Below are 20,706 nucleotides of genomic sequence, written 5' to 3'. Positions count from 1 at the left end.
TGAAAAATAACCTTTAAGCTATCAAATCATGGAACTCTCGAGAAATAATAATAATTGTTTTAACAAAATAAAATGAGTTATTTAAATGAAACAAAAATTAAAAATAAAAAATATCAATATTTTTATATTAGTGAACACTTAAATAGAGAACTAAATATTTTCATGTGAAAAAAATAAAAAATAAATAAAAACATTAAAATAAAGTAAATATATTTAAATATGTGATATAAAAAATATTTAATTTACATATATTATTTCAGTATACTACATAAAGATTTTAATAAAAGAAAAAATATTTTAAAAATGTGAATTGTTTTGATGATAAACTAAATAGTCAGAATGGAGAGAAAAAAATGTATAACTAAAAAAATTATTAAACTAAAAAACTAGAATAATATATATATATATATATATATATATATATATATATATATATATATATATATATTATGAAAATTATAGTAATTTAATCGAAGATAGAAATAGAGACAAACATGAAGATATTCATCCTTATATATTACTCATACCCAATCAATATATAAGTTCTCTCTCAAAATATCAACAAGTTGAAACATTAAAAAGAAATATAAGTTTATTTATGATCTCTAATTTTGACGATAGCTAACATTCCGATGGCTACTTGTTCAATCAATCTTATCTTCTGCACTCTGCAATCTAAAGTAACATTTTAAAAGACTCCGTCAATTTACTTAACATTTAAAAGGACTATACAGTAAGAACAAAGTGGCGATTGGTTTTTTGTATTCATAAGCTGATTTCAACTCTATCAAAATAAAAGTTTCACCTCAATAATTGCATTCGTAACAGTCAATTGTGGGTGTTTGATAAAATTAAAAACTTGTATAGAAATATTTTTATTGAAAGTATCACAACATAGAGTTATTTTACATGAATGAATGAATGAAATATCCTTGAATATAAAAATAAAAATATAAATAACAGAAAATCTTGACAAAATACAATTAATAAAACTGATAAAAGGAAAAATGAGAAATTTGAGAAACTAATTTTTGATAGGAAAAGAAGATATGAAGGAAAAGAGAAATAAAATGTGATAAGATAATGAGTGAATGAAAGTAGAATGTCTGAGTGAGAATGAAAGGCTAACATGGTGACAGAGAAGTTGTAAATGGGAAGAGGGATGAATGAGAGAAGATGGGAAAGTAAGGTACATGCATGCACGTGCCCTTTCTGTCATCTTCTCAACTGTCCTCTTCGTGTCGACTGTTTTATGTGTCTGTCAAGTTCGACAGAACATGCAATAAAGACATTGCAGTCATCACACACCCATTTACCCTTCATAAAAATCCTCAAGTGTCGGATTTTGTCGCTCTCAAACAACCACTTCTCTTTGTGTGACAATCAGTACACAAAAGGATAAATAACAGAAAAATAAATAAATTAAGAGACACTTTGTTATTTGTGACTGTACACCGGAATGAATGCCCCAAGATGCTGAACAAAGACACTATTATTTGTACTATACACTTGATCTTTCTTCTAGGCCTAAAGCCAACATCACCTCTTTCCCACTAAGAACTATTGGTGAAAACTGGTAGAGATGAATGGCAGTAAAAATTAGCCTTTCACCTGACTTTGGCTCGTGTTTATATATCCTTCAATCCCATACTTGTGATACACCGTGCTCTGATTCTCTTCCCACCATTTTTCCGCTTCCTTCTCTGAGAATCGCTTGCGACTGCAAACCACACGTCATCACACTCATTCAGACAATACATTATGTAATTGTCTTCCGCTACCATCCATAAATAAACTAAAAATCATAACATATAATATCATGATAAAAAGGAGTATCCATCTTCCAGCTCACGGTTGAACCATGATGAGATATTACCAAGTGTTCAAAATAAAGTATGTGCATGATTTACATTTTGAAAACTTTCACACTATACATGATTTAGGTAAAAACTTATCTAAAAACGTTTGCCCAGAAATCAGTTTGAGGATCTCCTCGACAGAAAAAAGAAACCTAAGTGGGCACAGGATGAGTACACACGAACATTAAATGGTATGATGAAAAAATGTATGAAAAAATATGATTAATTAGTGAATTTGTTATGGCTAAGCACTAGGTGAATAGACATTACCTAAATCTCACTCGCTTGAGGCCTTTTTTCCCACATGGTAAGGTTGTAAATGTGATGTAAACACCTGGCTCATATTGTTCTACCCAGTCAGCCTTCAATCCATTGATATTGTCTTGTTGAGACTCACCACTACTAAAGTTAGAATTTTCATTTTTGGGAAACATGCTTCTCCCTAATTTGGATTTTATTGTGTTAGAGAATACAATAGGAGAATTGGATAGACTGTCCCCACTGTAATCTCTTGGACTCTTCATATCTGTAACTATGGTTGCCAGATTAGGCACAAATTCATGTTGTCCAACTTTTGCTTCTTGCCCGGCGTTATCTTTTCCTGATATTGTATGAAGCTGCAATGGTAATAAATACATCAATTTTTGTTCGAGGAATACAACTTAAATATAGACCTACAAAATAGAAAAATCATGTTGATTTTTTTTTTGGGAGACTTTAACCAAATAATGCTAAAAGCTCTGATAATGATTTCATGATTAGATATGTACATGTCAGAAAAGTTATTTTTACCATGAATCCTTGTTCTGGAAATACTAAAATAGTTCTAAAGCTTGAATTTCGTACATGATACAATTGATTCATATAGTCATATAATAACTTCATTTAACATATGTTTATTACATTTCGCTACCTACCTTACGCATATTATATAAATTAAATTAAATGAAGTTGAAAATTCTAGATTCCAACTTAAACCTAAATTAAAATAATTACACTGATAATAAAGAACTTACCCTTAGTGCTAAAGCTTTTATGACCTCTTTTGCTGCCTTGCATTTAGCAGCTTCCTCCCTTGCCACAAACCAACTCTCCTCAATTTTTTGTTGACACTCTTGTATTTTATGATTTTTAAGCTCACATTGCTCTTCAAGTCTCTTAGCCTATCCAATGATATGAAATATCAGCATAGGAAAAGTGAGCACAATCAATACAGAATAGAAATGTTATGTTACTAGTAATTGCGTAGTAAAAGTTAAAATACTATTGAAGGGCATACGTGGAAAGTTCAGAAGAGGAATGCTGCACCCTAAAGGCTAAAACTGACTACAACTATAACAAATGAAGTTAAAAAAAAAACACATAATACAACTGCTTAAAATGGAAAAAATTCAAAATATATAGTAGTTGATTTTAAAAAAATACTTCTTAACAGGATTTCAAGAAAAATAAGCATGTAGAGTGCCAAAAAGGCATTATTAAAGACACGATTCAATAGTTAAGATGTGAAGCAATACGTGAACTTTTTTGTATTGAGAAAAATGGTTTCAACTATTACGTTGTCATGAATTTCACGGTATTGTTATGGTGTATATATACAAATAAATTGATAAATTGTGATCTAACAAGGAACAATGATTTTGTATTGAATTGTAAAAAAGTCATTAAAATGGAAGAAACGTAGCAAGAAAAATAATATAATTTTACAGTTTTCGACATGTATGTACCATATTGTAACAAAAGCATGTTAAAAACTAAAGCAATTTAAAGGGTGATATTATCTAGAGTTAATACCTCGGTTCTCAGCCTTTGAACTTCTTCAAGCAGCATCTTCTCAGATTTAGTTGTATCTGTCTCTACATTAGAGAAGTTATATGTTGTAGATTCCATACTAAAAGGAGAAACTGTGGCTAATTTATTTTTGGATGAAGAAACATGAACAACTGGATTTTCTGTACCATTAATTTTAAATATGGGAGGACATGGAACTTGCCCCCACTGCGGCATTCCACCTAGCATAGAAGAACTATCTTGTACATCCTGTTGGCTTTCTGGGTGGTTTTTCCAATCCTTACGTCCACTTGGCATACTTTTCCTGTAACATGATTGACCAAAAGATATCAGAGGACCTTGTGTCACGGTTGTCTCTCCCCGGTCTTCAGTGACATCAACAATTTTTTGTTGATGCTTCAACAACTGTTGACTGTTGTAATTTCTGGACTTAGATGCCATTATTGAATGTGTACCTCCCTGTCGTTTATCAAAACACTGATCACAAACCCTAAAAGCCTTGCTCTTACTGGGGGCTAGAGGTGCATTTATAATCTTCTTACTACTACAAGCACGGCAGAACAAAAGACCACAGTTATAGCAGTTATGCTTCTTCCTTGTGAACCCAAATGGCAACCTACAACCACTACAAGTTGATTGGTCACTAATAGAAATAGGTTTGTGTAAACAGATTGCAGCTGTGAAGCTTGGACCGCAAGTGATAGTATTTACCTGTCTATCTCTCAGAGCCTCAACCACACAAGGTGTATATCTATCTTCAGTATCACCTAACCCTAGTTGGCCACTTTCACCCCTGCCCCATGTATAAACACTCCCTGCAGAAGTCAAAACAGCAACATGATATGAACCGGTTGATATAACTTTAACAAACTCTTGTTTGAGTTGTCCTTCAACCATGACTGCTTTATCCTTGGCATGTGGATTTCCTAACTGTCCATGTTTGGCACTTCCCATTGCAAAAACCTTGCCCATGTTAGTGAGTGCTACAGTCAACATTCTTCCACATGACACTTGAACAAAATCATAGTCGACAAGTTGTGTAACACATGTTGGTACAAGCTTGCTTCCGTTATCGGAATGACCAAGCCTCCCCTCATCTCCATCACCCCATGTAAACAACTTACCACTAGCACTATTGTACCTAAAACGGTCAATCATAACTTCAACAATAGCAGATGTATGCCATGATCCACATGCAACAGACCTCACCCTTAGTCCACTAAGAGACTCGACTTCTTTTGGACTTGAATAGCTCCGAAGATCGCCATGGCCAAGAACCCCAAATGTACCATCTCCGTAAGTAAATAACCTCCCACAACTAGAGACAATCGCAGTATGCCATTCTCCACAAGCAATACTCGAGATACTTATACCATCTAAGGATCCGCCAAGATTTTGTGGTATCCACTGACTTCTAGTTCTCCCTTCATTAAATAAATCTGCACAGCAGACATCATTTCCCCAAGTATATACTTCACCAGAATCTGTCAGAGCACATGTATGATATTCACCACAAGCAACGTGCTTTACATGAAGACCATTAAGAGAATCCACTATTTTTGGGGAGCTAATGTCCATATCAATTTTCTGCCCGAGTCTTCCCCACTTTCCTTGACCCCAACAAAAAACTTCCCCTTGTTTTGTAACTAAGGCAGCATGTTTTCCTCCCAAAGCTATGTTCTGTACATCTAACATTGCAGTTGATTCTAGTAACTTCGGCACTAAAGAATAGACCCCACCTTGAACAAACCTTTCATTCACAATCCCTACAAGACACCCAATCCCTCCACCCCATATCATTACATCCTTCAATACATTACTTTTTCCTAAATGTACGGAGGTAGAATGCGTCAAATGCCTATAGGACAAATTCTTTTTGTGCTCCTTATCAATTCGAATTGATTCAATGTTACTATGAACCTCTGGATCAATGTATGGAGAACTTGGCACTGAATTTTCCGTTACACCATGAGCGCTGGAGAGGAAAGATGTCGATGAATATAGGTTATCAGAAGTGCATGACAAGCCATCAGAAAAGCACCTTTCGGAAAGTGACAAAGTAGGACTTGCACATAAACTATGTACCTTCAAAATAATAACAAAGTTACATTCGATGTCAGCGACAATTTTCTTTTCGGAGAAAAAGTGCCAAGTTATTTATATTAACAAGGCAAAGAGAAATAGGTACATGTAGACAGCTTCTAGCATGATATTATCATCAAACCTTCAGCATTCTATGTTTAGCTTCAGTAGTAAAGTTTTTAAAGTCTATAATCATTTATGCCAAAAAAAAAATCATTTGAAGATTAAAGATAATGCTGTTTTCTGTCATCAAATGAACCATCAATTTGGTTTTAATGTTAAGAATTTAGACGAGAATAAAGAAGACAGAGTAGTCAAAGGATATGCCAATCATACTAATAAAAATACATGTTTGCAGAAATTCAAGCACATCCATAACGACATACATCCTTTTTATCATTGCTTCTCTTATTCCTAACGTGCACGGACATAAAACTCAATGAAAATTAAGCAAGTGAACTGTAATCAATGCCCAAAAAATTTCAATAAAATAAAACACGTCTCTTTTGAACCTAAATATTCAGAAATAAGATTATATTATTCAGCCTTTACCTCCCTTCAGAACAGTAACTATTTGATAGTAACAAGGGAAGCTCAATGTAATCATAAAGCGGAGGTGAAGAAACATTTTCGTTGTTTAATAAATTCAAAAAAATTTAATTTATAACTACAAAAAAAATCCATCAGTTTTTATTAACAACTAAAAAATTAGATTATGCTTTCTTATAAACCCCTTATGTTAGATTATTATGCATGTGGGGTAGCTATACAAATTTTTTTATTAATTATACAGAGATAACCACACAAAGAAAATGTGTTAAACCTGAGTAAACTGAGAGGTATCATCCAAAAGGCCAAGATTTTTCTTTCTTCGTAAGATCCCAGCAGGGCTACTAACACAACTCTGCACACCTTTACAACTTCTTAAACTACTAAAAGCTCTAGGATGCTGACACCTAGAGATGACAGCTTTCAAGCCAACAAACCAAGAAGCAGCTTGTGCCTTGTCCTTGCATATCTATAGTTCAAAAGAAATAAGTGTCAAATCAATCTTCAACTATGGGAAAATAAATGCAATTATATCAAGTCATGTATTAATCACAATTCACAAATATTACCAGATCAAGAGAACGTTCACCATTAGCATAGATTAGTGAAAATGAATGGCACTCCTTTTCGGGTTCATTTTGCCTCTGGGACCTTATCTGAAATTAGTGAGCCATTTATTAAACCAAACATGATTTTAACTCTGTTCATTTCAATTTCAAACCGTCATATTCAAGGGGGGAATGCATCAAGTCAGAATACACGGATGTTCGTTACATACATTTTCTTGCCCTTGAACAATTTTTGTAACTACACTCAATCGCAAATGCTTTTCCTGCTGTCCTGAATACCAAATCAAATTTCTCTCATCCTAGAACCAAAGAAGAGGAAGATAATTTCAGCAACTTTATCATAATGCAATGAAGAAAATAAGGACAACTAATGAAATTTCAAACCCAATAACGTTTACCATTTCACCCAACAAAAACCAAGAGATCTATTCTTTATTAACTGGTATTCAATATAAGGCAAACTTAATTTGTCCTCTATCAATACTATTATACAAATGTTCACTGAAAAAGTGAAAAAAAAAACAGTAGCACTCGACCGAAGAGTAACTTGCTTCCTTTTTTAGGATAGTATAGATAAAAAAATAACATCAGAAATTCAAAGCCAATATCTTGAGAAAAAACCAAGGATATAACAGTTTGGAACGTCCACGTGTACGGTGCTTCTAAATACAATACTCATAAGAAATTTGCAGAAGAAAATGCACTAAGAATGTGATCTAGGCAAGTTTCGTACTAAAGAAGTGGTCGTATAAACCTCCCAAAATGATTTGTCATGTCATTATAGCTTACCTGGGAAAGTCTGAAAGGACAGAGCTTCGGCTTTCCCCTACGACCACACTTAAGTAAATATGCACCTTTCTTTATTGACACAATTGCCTGAACAGAAAGACACACCATATTTTGAGTCTTGGAAAAATGGAAAATCAATTCTCTAAATGTGTGCATACTCAAAAGAAAAGAAGTAGAGTGAAACAACAATTAAGATCAGACACACGTTAATGTGTTCTGAGAATCATTTGGCCTAAGAAAATTACTCTAAAGCAAAAGATGCTGAATTCCAGCCTAAATAATAAAGAATCGAAACTGACAAGTATTGATAACTACTATCTCATTTTGTATGCTTTTAAAACAATTACATTGAAGGGACCCGGAATTTTTACCAATGAAAATGAATGTGTTTCGGGTGATTTCATAAAAAAATATGTATATTGGGTGATGTGTGCTAAAAAAAATCAAGAAATCGAAGTGTAACTTACGTTAATAAACAAATATTGTATATTAGAAATTCAACGTGTATCATTGTCATGAACAAATTGTAAAGGGTAAAGGATAAAGCTTTTAGCTTTCTGTTTCTGGTTTTAAATAATTCTGTTTTAGTGGATAGCTATTGTACATTTGGTGGATTGCTTGTTAATCACCAACTCTATAAATACATTTTATCTCATTTTGTAATAGTCCTGGATTTGTTTCTTTTCAACTTCTGATAATCAAGATTTTGTCTTCTCTGATAAACTTTCTTATCTCTTTTTCAATCTTTGTTCATAATCTTTTACACAAATGAATTATAAAGATGGCGAGGGGTTCCAAATTTTTAACAAGAATCGAAAATGCCCTCACTAAAGTTTATGCACATTAAGGAAAATGTACTTTCAATCATAGGATCAAACACCTAAAAAATCACTACTAAAGAAAATGTTTCATTAGCAATGAAACCCAGGAATCATTTCAAAACTAAAACAAATTGAAAGATTTGAAATTAGAGAAAAAACTGAGAACAGTTAAAGAACACTAAAGAGAGCATGACTTTGAAATGTTGCTAACAAGAAATAGAAATGAAAAGCGTAACCTGTTCAATAGCCCTGTCAAATGGGACTGTTGCCAAGGACTCATCTTCCATCGTCATGTTGTAGTTTCATGGAAGAGAGAATGGTAGACAAGGGACACAGAAAGGAGTCCTTCCTTAGTTTTCACAATACTTGGAACTTTATCATTGACAGCAAAATGATTGAAGAGAGGTAAGAATGCAGAAGATCTCTCTCTTTCTCTTTCTTTTTCTCTGTGAAGTGTCTGGATGAACACAGGAACATAACGTAAGTAACAACAGAGAAAATATTAATGCGATCAATCCAATACCATAATGTACTTTACTCATTCATTGATCACTATATAATATACATACATATACATACATACATATACATACATATACATACATACATATACATACATACATATATATATATATATATATATATATATATATATATAACGCACTTCATACAAGAAAAACCACCAAAGATTGAAAGAAAAATTTTAGGTTTGATATCAAAATTTATGCATATAAAAAAATATCTTATAAATTAATGCCTTAGTGAAAATTATCTTATGGATGTATAAAAAATTATGCATATAAAATGAGATCTTACAAATTAGTACTTTACTGAAAATTATGATGCGGGAATATTAAAATAATGATGATGATAATAATAATAATAATAAGAAGAAGAAGAAGAAGATTGATTAATAATATTTTTAATACAAAATTATAATTTAAAAATACAAACTAACAATTCTCATTAAAAAATTATTATACAAAGTTTTCACCATTAACTTTAAACCATATTTCAATACATTTTCTCGAATGTAAAAACAAAAATCCTCTAAAATACAATAGTAATAATAATATCATATAGTAATTCACTGCATATAGGGAAGGTTTATATTTGGACAATACCAGTTAATTAGTGTAAATCATGCTAGCAATTGCACATCAATTAAAAAATACAACTACCTTTTGTCATCGGTATACAAATTCAATGTATAGGTTACTACTCTAAAATTTACGGCATCAGGTAAATGAAAAGACAAAAAAGAAAAAGACAATTAAATACATGTAATTGAGTAATTGAATTATGATACTGACGTAAGATTGGCGCTTTATTCATTCAGCAGTAAGCATAACAATTCAAGAAAACTGAATTATGGAATTCATTTATTGGTATACTATCTACACGAATGATCTATTCAAGGAGAAAAATTAACTAGTTAGTGTTTATATCTCTCTAATCGTAAGTTTGTCTCCAGTAAAAAATAATAATAAATTCTAATTGCTGCATGCAATATACTAAAGAAGCAACATGCAGTGACTCAAAAAAACTAAAGGAAAAGTACGTCTATAAGTGCACTGCACATCAACCTACCTTTCTCGTACTCTCCATGGCAAATTTTAGCCACACTTTTAACTTTGGGAATTATATATTATGTGTGACGAAGGAAACGCATATGATTTTGTCAATCTAATTCTTTAGCATAAGAAAGGCAGCACCCAAGTACTTTGATGCCTATCATTACATTGTAGGCGACTAGGGGAAAGAATATCTCGTTAAACAATAAATTGATGATTTGTGAGTAGTTCAGAATAAAATATATGCCCATTTTCCAGTAATGTAATAATATGGCCAACCTGCATTTTCGCACATAGTCCTTTTCAACCTTTTTTCACTTATAAGGTCACTTTTTAAAATATCTAATTTTATATATAGAGTTTGAACAAAAATTAAATTACCCTATTTGAATAAAAACAATTAAAAACGTAAGAAACCAAGATTTTGTTGCACAAAATACTATCCTTGAGTACTACATTTTCAAACAAATGGGCCCTGCATATAACAAGATCCATAATAAAAATAAAGTAAAAGCCGGACTGGCCCAGTTCTCCCTTGCACCTCAGCAAATAAAAATAAATAAATAAAAGAAAAATAACTTGGAAGACAAAAGAAGCCCTACCTACTACACCTTCTTCCTTGCTCCTATATCCAGCGGCGTACGGAGTAGCAGCGCCGCCGCTACGGCGACCCTAGACACGTAGAGGACTAGGACGAGAGAGAAAGAGAGCGAAACCGTGCGATTGGATGCGCCTTAAATTCTTTCATTCGATATGCCTTAGATTTGCACCCACCGCTGCCGCAGAAAACGACGTCGACGAGAGAAAAGTCAGTAAGGACCATGAAGAACACCTCCACCGGTGGAGATAAAGGCAATGTGGTTGGTAGTGTTCAAGTGAGTGGAACCATACAGAAGGAATTGACCAAAATGCCCTTTCTATCATCTGACTTTCTGAATTTGTTTTTTTGAGAAACTAGTTTTGAGAGAGAGAGAGAGAGAGAGAGAGAGGAGAGAAAAAGGGAAATATCAGAAGGAAAGAAAGGAAGACTGTTCGGTAAAGTGGGGAAACCAAATCAGAATCAGAATCCAATCTTAATCGAGATGCTTTCATGGCAAAGGAGTGAAGGTTGAGCGCAAGTAAAAACGGTGCCGTTTCTTTCTCTCCGTATTATATATTTCAAACTAAGATCCTTATCAGTAATCCACGTTTTACCAATGAGAATCTAACAAAAACAACTTATCAGTTTTTGGGGATTTGAATATGAATTAATACAATTTTAACAAACTAATCACGGATTCATTCCTTCTAAACGACTTTCCAATCATGCAAATTGTGTGGATTAAATTCCAAATAAACCGTAAGGTTTGCTGTGTGTGTGAAAAAGGGATAATCAGAGAAAGAAAATTCAGAGTATTTTCTTATACGAGCATAACGATTGTTGGAGGAGAAAAATCTGCACCATAGATATACATAGCAAACAAGAATGATGAAAGGAACTAAAAATGGAGAGAAAGAAAGCAAGAATTACCTGAGAATTTGGGTTGTTTCCAGTGCAGAATGATGAAGGGAATGAAAAGTGGGTTCAGAGGTAGACAATGTGATGATGATTTCTTATGTTAAGAACCTTAACTGAACTGAACGATCACACTCTCTTGTCTTCCTTCTTCTCTGACTATCAACTTAAAACTTTCTGTTTGTTTTCACTGTGCATCACTCTGAACACTCTTCGCAGAAAATTCTCCTCACTTCGAATCATTGCTCTTGTCCCAATATATAATACAAGTATATGAGGATATGGACAATCTGATACAAACAAATTCTGAGTAAAAAAATTAACTTCCTAAGTTTACGATACTATGTATATTCATTGGAATAATACAAGTAAAAAAAAAAAAAAGTTCCGTCAAATTGGGTCCGTAAAATTCCAGTTTTACATACAAAAATTGTTAGATTTACTGCAATAATATTGATTAAATTTCTAAACATTACAGATGCGAAACTGCAGAGTAAAGACAAACAGTGTGAAGAGGTGGAAAAAAGTAAAATAAAAGAGCTGTTAATTCAGCAACGTGCAATTTCACATTCAACGGATTCCTTATCTCTCAATGATTGAAGCGAGTTTCTTTTGACTGTTGACAATTGTAATAATTCTATCCCCACGAGGATTCTTCGTTATGATGAAAGTTTTGGAGTAGTGTCTCTAAACTGAGTGTTTAGGGTTCAAAATTCTTGCTTAGTTACCATGATTTTTGTTACTTTATTCAAACTCCTTCACAATTTTTCCTCTAAAATTGTTCCGGATACAATGTTTATATCTTTGTCTTCACTTCTACTGGGTATTAGTCAAAAGTTATTGGATATTTAAGTTAGTAACTGTCTGTACAGTATTTAGAATAATAATATTAAATATACAATAAATATGATCATTTATCTTTTACTTTTAATATTAGTGAAACTTTAATCTCGACTTAATCTTAATTTAATATCTTTAATTATCATTTATTTTAATTCTGGTAACGAAAACTTATTTGTTGAATAAGATCGTCCAATTTTAGTAGCGTTGTCCAAATATATACCTTGTTTATCCGGTGTTGAGTTATTCCTTACTCCTTGGAGCCGTCCGACCTTCTCGATATAATTGTGTTTGAAAAACACTCCCAAAATGCAAAAACCAGAGCATCTGAAAAGAGATTAGTATCTAAACAGTGAGTTATTATCCAAAAGCAACTTTAATTTGCATGTCTTTTTAAAAGGGTGGCTCTTTTAAGAAGAATCTTGCTGACGCCTAAAGTCTAAAATAGAGACAAAATGGTCTTTCTATCTTTCTTTTCAACGCATATATAACAACATTATTATTCCATGCTTCTTATTTTCTTAAATCTCGTTCATCATGCCAACTAATACCATCAATAAATTAGTACAAACTCCACAATCATGGCCACATGAATTCAATATATTATTTCTACACTTTCTATCACACACTCTAAGTCATTCAACAAATAAGTTCTATCACACACAATAAGTCATCAACAAAACATAATTTTTAAAAGAAAAATAAAATAAAAGAACCCAACTTTTCAATTGAAACGGTACGATGCCATTTAGTAATTTATGATGTTCTTTTGCAGGTTCTTTTGAAACTGTGTTCACCCTTTTTTATCTTTTTGTTCATTCGAAATGATTTGTCTTCACATGGCATCGGGTGGATGCCAGTGTCTTGGGTTTTAGTTAAGAAAAATTAATGAACAGTGAATTACTTAATCCCAAGGCATCACTGTGTTAATCCCTTGGCTCCAGATTATTAATACAATGATTAATTAATTAAGCAAAAAATAATCTTAAAAGGTAACTTTCCCTTTTGAGGAGGAGTGGTCCATGTTGGACATAAAGACAACTTTGTCCAAATGAAACCAGCACATCAACAACATGTAATAGAATTATACAACATTGTGTTTGATGCATAATGCTTAACTTATGTGATGCATTAAATGTTCCTATGCCTTGTGTTATTCACATACACAACTTTTTTATACCTTCTCTATCTTATGGGTTAAATACTTCAAGGCAAAAAAAATTATCATTAAATGCTATTTTATATGTGATTTTAATATTGAACTAAAAAACATGTTCATATGAATAATTTTAATATTAAATTCACTCAATTCATTATAGATCTATAGAAATAGCTTAAATTAATAAAATTAATGTTATAAAAATTAACAATATAAAACAATGTTAGTACAAATCACTTAATTTTGTTTTATGTTTTAATGGGAACCGGGTATTTTATACATAATAAACATGTGTATTGGACAAATATGAGCATGGTTGTATGTAGCATACCATCATCAGGTACCAAGATTTCAAAGTGGGGCTATATTCGCGTCAAAAAAAAAAAAGTGGGGGCCTTGTATTAATGAAAGTCGTCAAATTATTTCAATTTTCTTTTACTACACTATTTAAATATTGTTTTTATCTACAATTCAACTTCCACTTATTTTGTATATTGAATCATCATAGCATTTTCATCTTTTTGGTTATTATTTTTTTCTTTTACATTAAGCTTTTATAAGTTTTCTAAAAAAGATCTAATTGAAAATTTTTGGTTTTGTGCTGGTGCTTGAACCCTTCCAAAAATTATAGATAGGAGTAGTAGTTCTACAATTAAATAAGTGTTCCAAAAGTAGTTTTTTAGGGCATTAAAAAGTATATTTTTCTTGCACGCAAGTGGTCTGAATAAAAACGTGGACCATTTGAACAGTGCCGGTGGAGTAGGTAATAGATTATGTGCTGTTTGATTTAAGGTCAAATGGTTATGATAGTGTTGAAGATAATCAATTTGCATATCGTGTTTAGGTCTTGTTTGTGGCAAGGGAAAATTTATGTTGAAGTAGGTAGAATTAGTGTTGACCTATTTTTCTTTTTTAAATCTTTCTAAAAATACTATTAACTTTTAGTATAATAATTCATCAATTGTGTCTTCTACAAAAAATTGTTATTTCAATTGTTAACTGCCATAAATGATCATTTTATCTATGAAGTATTGTTACTGCGGGATTAAGCTAAATAGAATTCAATGAATCTTTAATGGTTTGTTCGTTTGAGATGAATTCACTATTTACGAATAAAAGAAAGCGCGGATTTAGAAAATTTTCATGTTCGCTTTAAAAGAATTGCGAGTCATTGAAAGGAAGGATTTGCGGGATCAGTTTTTCCAATCGTGGGTGTTATGCGAAGATTTAAGATGATTTATAATCAAATGTCTTTTTAGTCCCTTCCACTTACCATTATGTGAATGTATTTTATTACCACGGTGTGAATGTATTACATCTTCAACCAAGAAACAAAAATAATAACTAATAATAATAATAATTAATAATAATTAATAATATTAATAATAATATTCATAATAATGATTCTCTCTCTTTATAATAAAAATAATAATGTTATTAATAATAATAGTTATTATTATTATTATTATTTCAATTTACTAAATTATCATTTTTTTACATTTTAAAAATTAATTTTTACTTTTTCTCTTATAAACATTTTTATAATTAAATATAACATTAATAAATAACATTTTATATTACTTTAATAACTAGGGACATTTTGGTAATCTTCAATTTTTATCAATTAAACTAATTTTGTAAATCTGTCACATCAATCAAATCCTATACTAATTCTCACAAACTTTACTTCCAAATCCATTCTCAATTACCCATAAATCCACTCAAAAAAACAACAAAAAAATTACCCCAGATCCACTCAAATTCATTCAAATCATCTTCCCAAATCCCTAAAAAAAAACAGAGCCTAATGGTTGAAAGTCCCCATAGTCTACAAATAAGGCTAATTCATAGTTTATAAGTGGAGGTAAATCTCATTCTATAAATCAGCTCCAGATGTATATATAAGGAGATATGTTAGAAGTCCTACATCGACTAAAACTAAAACTAGACGATTTTGTGAGATTGAATTAGACTTAAAATCCACTTCTAACATTTATAACAAACAAATTTTAGTCCCAACAATTTTATTATCAAACACATCCAATATCAGGTTTTATATTCGGAATATTAACCTTTATTCGTAGGGTTGATAATGAATTTTTCAAACAAATCATCAATCTTTTAAACTTTTACTGATGATAAGATTTTTAAATAAATCATTAATTTTTTAAACTTTTTATTAGAAATGGTTAAACATTCTTCTTAAATCTAGTAAAACTTATCTTATTATAATTAATTATAATTAATAGTCTTATATTATTTAAAAATTGAGATTTAAGACAGGTTAAATATATATACTTTTAAATAATTTTAAAGATAAAACGTTGATAAAGTTTATATATCTAAAAGATATTGATATCATTTAGTTAATTTAGGATCAGAATAATAATCTAATCACTTTTCTTCTAAACTACATTTTTTTCTATTAATCCTCAACCACAATTTTGTAGACTATATTTTATTTTTATTTTTCTTCTCATATTTTCATTTATAATTAGTTTTCGTCCATTAAAGAAATACGTAATTTTTCTCAAATTTCCAAATTTTCCGTATGTTAGACATATTTCATTTTTGTCCAACTGAACCTATATTTTACTCTTTTTTAAAAGGAACCTGTATCTTACTCAAGGTCCTCTACAATACTATTTAATTCATTAAAATATAAAAATAAATAAGTATGCCAAAATAAGAATATAGCCAAAGTTATAGATTTTTAAAAAAAAAAACAAAATCATGAAAATTTTATTGAAAGGACTAAAATCGAAAATCATAACTTAAAAAAAAAACTAATTCTACGTTATTAAATTTATGTTCAATTAATCGTAAACTTAATTCCACTTAAATCAAAACTGCATTTCACTGTCTTGCAATTAAGAAACCCGTGAAATAGCAGAAAGGAAACAACAGAAGAAGACATAATGTCGACTGTATAAAGACTTCGCTGGAATACTGACGATTTGAGCTGTTAATGAAGCATCTATATAATACTTACACTAAAAAAAAATAAAAAATCTATATAATACTTATAAAATATAAAGCCTTAAATACCTTATTTTTTTCACACAATAATTTTTTTTAAATAAAATTGATAATAATAATAAGAAATTTATTTGTATATAATTTTATATTTTGTTGTTGAAGTTTTTGCAAGAGTGGACAGGAATATTGTGAAGTCAGTGAATTGGACAATGTTCTTTTGAAGGATTTGACAGGTCTTCCTTCTGAAGCTATTTAGGGCATAGGTGGTTAAACCCTATTTTAACCATTACCAACCCTCCAATGGCTATCTAGCTCTTCATTCTTCATCAACATTGTCTAAATCTACCTGACATTTCAAAACACTGCAGTACCAACTTTGTTAGATGTGTAACAATTTTTTCTGCTTCTCTTTATTAGGTGTCTTACTCCTAACAGAAATCCCATCACTTTCTTTTAATAAATTTCTTAAAAAGAAAATTTATAATTACAAATTACTTATTAAACCTAAAAAAAATAAAAAAAAATTGTAAAGGTGCTTGAATTGAAGCCCATGCAACAGAGATGCATGAGAGAAAGAAATGCAGAAAAAGGAGATGATGGGTCACTGTGTCTGAGGGGAACATCATGGAATGGTCTTGAAATTTTGTTAACGTGACCAAAAATGGGCATGTAAGGGATAGACATGGCCGTGCCCATGTTGTCTTCTTGTCAAGTGTCCTGTTTTAAGTGTCTGTGTTGCTAAACATAACAAGCAATTAAGGACGTTGCAGAGATTACTTGGATCACCAGCTCCACCATAGATCCAACTTACAGGGATATTTCTTTCATGAATTGACACACCCATTTGCTCTGTCATAAATTCTAAATCCTCAAATCGGATTTTGTCGGTCACAAACAACCCCAATGTGCGTGTGAAACTAAAGGGGTCCCCAAATTGCTACACATATGTATCTTCTTGTTCTTGGTTTTTCTATCCTTTTGCTACGTAAGATGTTTTAACCAATCTTTATCATATGTTTTGGACCAGCTGTCAGAATACAAAAAAGAAAAAAATAAGGGGCTAGGGAGGTTTCAGTCTCAAGACTCCCTGCATTGAAGACTTTATTATCCCAATTATTGATATCTACTACAAAACAAGATGAAAGGTTCACCATCCATAAGTTGCTCACTGACTCAGATGGAGAAGAAAACGACTACATTTTTTCAAAATCAATTAGGTAGATGAATAGGACCCTTCAGTGGAGATAAGTTTGGCAGGGGAAAATTATTCAAAATCTGATAGCGAATGGCAACTACCTTGTGAAATAATTGGAACAATGCAGCTATGCAATTGAATTTGGATATAATTATGCTAATCATTAATGCTACAATGGAGTGATTTGACTTGTTAATCACAAGTGTTTCCTCTCAGGCCAGCATGCCCACTAAATTTAATGGATATAAGCACTTGATATGATACTATCACTGCATTTTTGTTTTTGACACTTTGAAAACACACAGTTCGTGGATGAGTCTTAATTGTAACTTGTAGTGGATTAACGTCTGTGTTTATCACTGTTTAAGACTGACTGACTCAATTAATGAGTGCTTAACAGATCAAACTTATCCTAAACTCTGACAAGAACCTCACTTCATGTAATGTAATGTAACCAATTAGTTTATCGTTCTCAACCTGATGCCTCTGTCCATTACCATATATGACATGTAACTTCACCCTGTGGTTGTTGATGATATTATGTGCTCAAGTAGCATTGACTGGCCACAACAAAAGTTGAAATCTTTTATTGTTGTCACTTGTCAGTGATGAAGCTCCAAGAAAAATCTGCCAACACTGCCTAACACAAACAGAAGAAGCGTCAAGGGCAATCACACGAATGCTTATTGCTTACTTGCTGCCATCCTATGAAGTGGTTTCAACAAAAGCACTTTGAAAGGGATGGAAGAGGGAGGCATTAGAGCTAAGTCCATACCATACCAATTTAACTTGAATTAGTTGAATAGATTTCATGTTAATCTGGAGCATGTGAATGGCCTCATTGTAAAGAACATTTGTTGAGAGTGACATGTTGAAATTGGGCATGTGGATATGTCTTGAATTGAATGCCCTCAAAGGGCATGTCATACCCTGAACACATGCAATGATAATGTATAGTGTAGACAAGCACATGATTTTGGAAGATGTTACAAGACATTATAGCTTGTCACAAGTATTAGATAGTGAGGGACATGCTACAAAGCTTGCTTATAAGAGCCCTGTACTTTGGTGGGATCCATATCAGTGGACTTGTCTGCTGCAACCAGACATGATATGATTTCACCCTTTGGACCATTTCTATGCTTTTCTTACCTTTTCCTTCCACCTAGCTTCTTTCCTTCTTTTCAAACACAAAAGGACTAAACTCCATTCAAATTCCTCATCACTTCCTCTTTCCTTAACCCTTTGCTTTATCTGTTTCCAAGTTTAAACCTTCATTCATTGGCATATAGTCAAAGTTTCACATCCATATATACAAGTTAAAATGGTTTAATAGCACATGAGATTTTTCCCTAAATTCAAAAACCCTATCTTAATAAAACACCATATCTTTCGTAAGTCATTAACATGTCAGCACGCACAAAACAATATATTGACACATTGTCGATAACTAATGTCAGATCATCAATGCATTAACTTCATTTGGTTATACTTAACGGAAGAAACAAATTTGACACAAATTTTAATAACTGTGGATATATTCCAAACACTTTTAAAAATAAAGACTGAATTGACATTATCTAACGAAATTGAGACCATAGAGGTTATTAAACCTAAATATAAATCTTACTTCATAAACTGATTTTGTAAAATTCTATTAGAATTTAAGTTTACCTTTTTTGAACGAAATTTAGATTTTGAATATGTTTCTGGACATGACTTAAATACAATTCATTAAGTGTTTCTGGTATGGATTTTGTACCGGAATTCATGTTTTACTTTTGATAATCTAATTGAAAAACAATGCTAGAAAAACCCAACCAGAGTAATCTAACATAACTGTTGCTGATATATTGTTTTACAGTATTTATTACAAAAGTGGCACTGAAAACAAGTTTTAATTTGTTCATGAAGACCCATGCCAAACGTTTTTACTGTTCATAATTTTGGTAGGAACCTTGATGATGTGTTCTTAAAGTTTGCACTCACACAGAACTAATATGTAATAACATATATTATATTATTGCTTGTTTGATAGAATTGGGTAGAAAGAAATTTAATCATTTAAACTTTCTGATATAGCCTAACGCACGTGCATCAGAAAGTGGTATACCTACACAAAACATTGATAAATTTTAGGTTTATGTTATTTGAATATTACCAAATATACATCATACCTTTTCTTTTTGCATGAATGGTTTGTTTGGACCACTGTAGTTTTAAACTTTGCAGTGTGGTCCAAAATTAAGCATTATATAGCTCACAAAGTTCTGTGTTTACTTCAGGCAGATGACATTTTTAAATGTATATTTAATTCTCTTTTACCTACGTTAGCATACATATACCTAATGTTTCTACTTATATTAATTTCACTTCAATTTGTAGAATGGAAAAATGAGTTTCAGCCGAATTATCTGCTTGAGTAAATAGTGTATAAACAAATATAATATGATGGTTTGAATAGTTTAAAAATATTTTTTATTCCAGACCTGAAAAATAAAACAAACCAAACTACATCTTATATATTTATTATTCTAATCTAAATTCAGTAGGAGATTGTTAGACTTATTTTGAATTATAATAAAATAATTATGTTTAAGGATAAAATAGAGAGAAAGAGTAAGAAAGATGAAGATAATGTACATTATTAATGTGGGATCAAATCAATCAATCCAAATATTTGTTGGCAACTAAACTGGTTTATCTTTGAAACCCTTCTTTGATCAACTTTATTGTCGAAATCAATTTAACATATCAATTTCAAAACCTACTACTACTTGGGGTGATTCAGACATTGTTCACTGAATAGAAAGTTCAAGAAAGATGAAACGGAAATCGACAAACCCAACTCAAGTGGATTCGGCCTTCTCAACATTCATGTCTTTGTTTTTTTACAAGACTTCATTTTTAAGCTATTATTACTTCAACAAGTATAAATTTCTTTCTTACAATCTCATCCAAAAGGCATTGTGTTAAAATACAAGTTGCACAGTTTACTTACTTT

General features: G+C 31.4%; 1 protein-coding gene across 3 annotated transcripts; it reads right to left on the bottom strand.

Moving 5' to 3' along the window:
* Positions 1-1,050: 1,050 nt before the first annotated feature.
* LOC124830747 (Regulator of chromosome condensation (RCC1) family with FYVE zinc finger domain-containing protein) lies at positions 1,051-11,870 on the bottom strand. Of its 3 annotated transcripts, XM_047304547.2 has the most exons (11): positions 11,545-11,870; positions 8,697-8,917; positions 7,640-7,726; positions 7,060-7,149; positions 6,851-6,937; positions 6,556-6,750; positions 3,818-5,735; positions 3,654-3,715; positions 2,876-3,022; positions 2,130-2,476; positions 1,051-1,720 (listed from the first exon to the last, which is right to left on the bottom strand). In XM_047304547.2, the coding sequence occupies exons 2-11, from the start codon at positions 8,751-8,753 to the stop codon at positions 1,600-1,602; spliced, it is 3,111 nt and encodes a 1,036-aa protein (XP_047160503.2). In that variant the 5' UTR covers positions 8,754-8,917; positions 11,545-11,870; the 3' UTR covers positions 1,051-1,599. The 3 variants fall into 3 exon arrangements, with proteins under 3 accessions (XP_047160503.2, XP_047160502.2, XP_087947506.1); XM_047304546.2 differs by having other exon boundaries at positions 3,654-5,735; positions 11,545-11,868; XM_088091380.1 differs by lacking the exon at positions 11,545-11,870 and adding an exon at positions 10,637-11,067 and having other exon boundaries at positions 3,654-5,735.
* Between the last annotated feature and the right edge of the window lie 8,836 nt (positions 11,871-20,706).

This window comes from Vigna umbellata, chromosome 5, assembly GCF_029865625.1.
Source record: "Vigna umbellata cultivar VRB3 chromosome 5, Vumbellata_1.0, whole genome shotgun sequence".
In the NCBI taxonomy this organism is placed as follows: Eukaryota; Viridiplantae; Streptophyta; class Magnoliopsida; order Fabales; family Fabaceae; genus Vigna; species Vigna umbellata.
Note: the sequence above shows the minus strand (reverse complement) of the source record. Positions and strands in the feature narration are given on the sequence as shown.

Bases quoted from the DNA above. Each gene is read 5' to 3' on its own strand.
- LOC124830747 (XM_047304546.2), bottom strand. From the start codon at position 8,753: ATGACGATGGAAGATGAGTCCTTGGCAACAGTCCCATTTGACAGGGCT. The intron at 6,938-7,059 runs GTATGTAACGAA...CACTAATTTCAG, and splicing joins TTGTTCAAGGGCAAGAAAAT to ATAAGGTCCCAGAGGCAAAA. The intron at 1,721-2,129 runs GTAATGTCTATT...TGTGGTTTGCAG, and splicing joins CTCAAGCGAGTGAGATTTAG to TCGCAAGCGATTCTCAGAGA.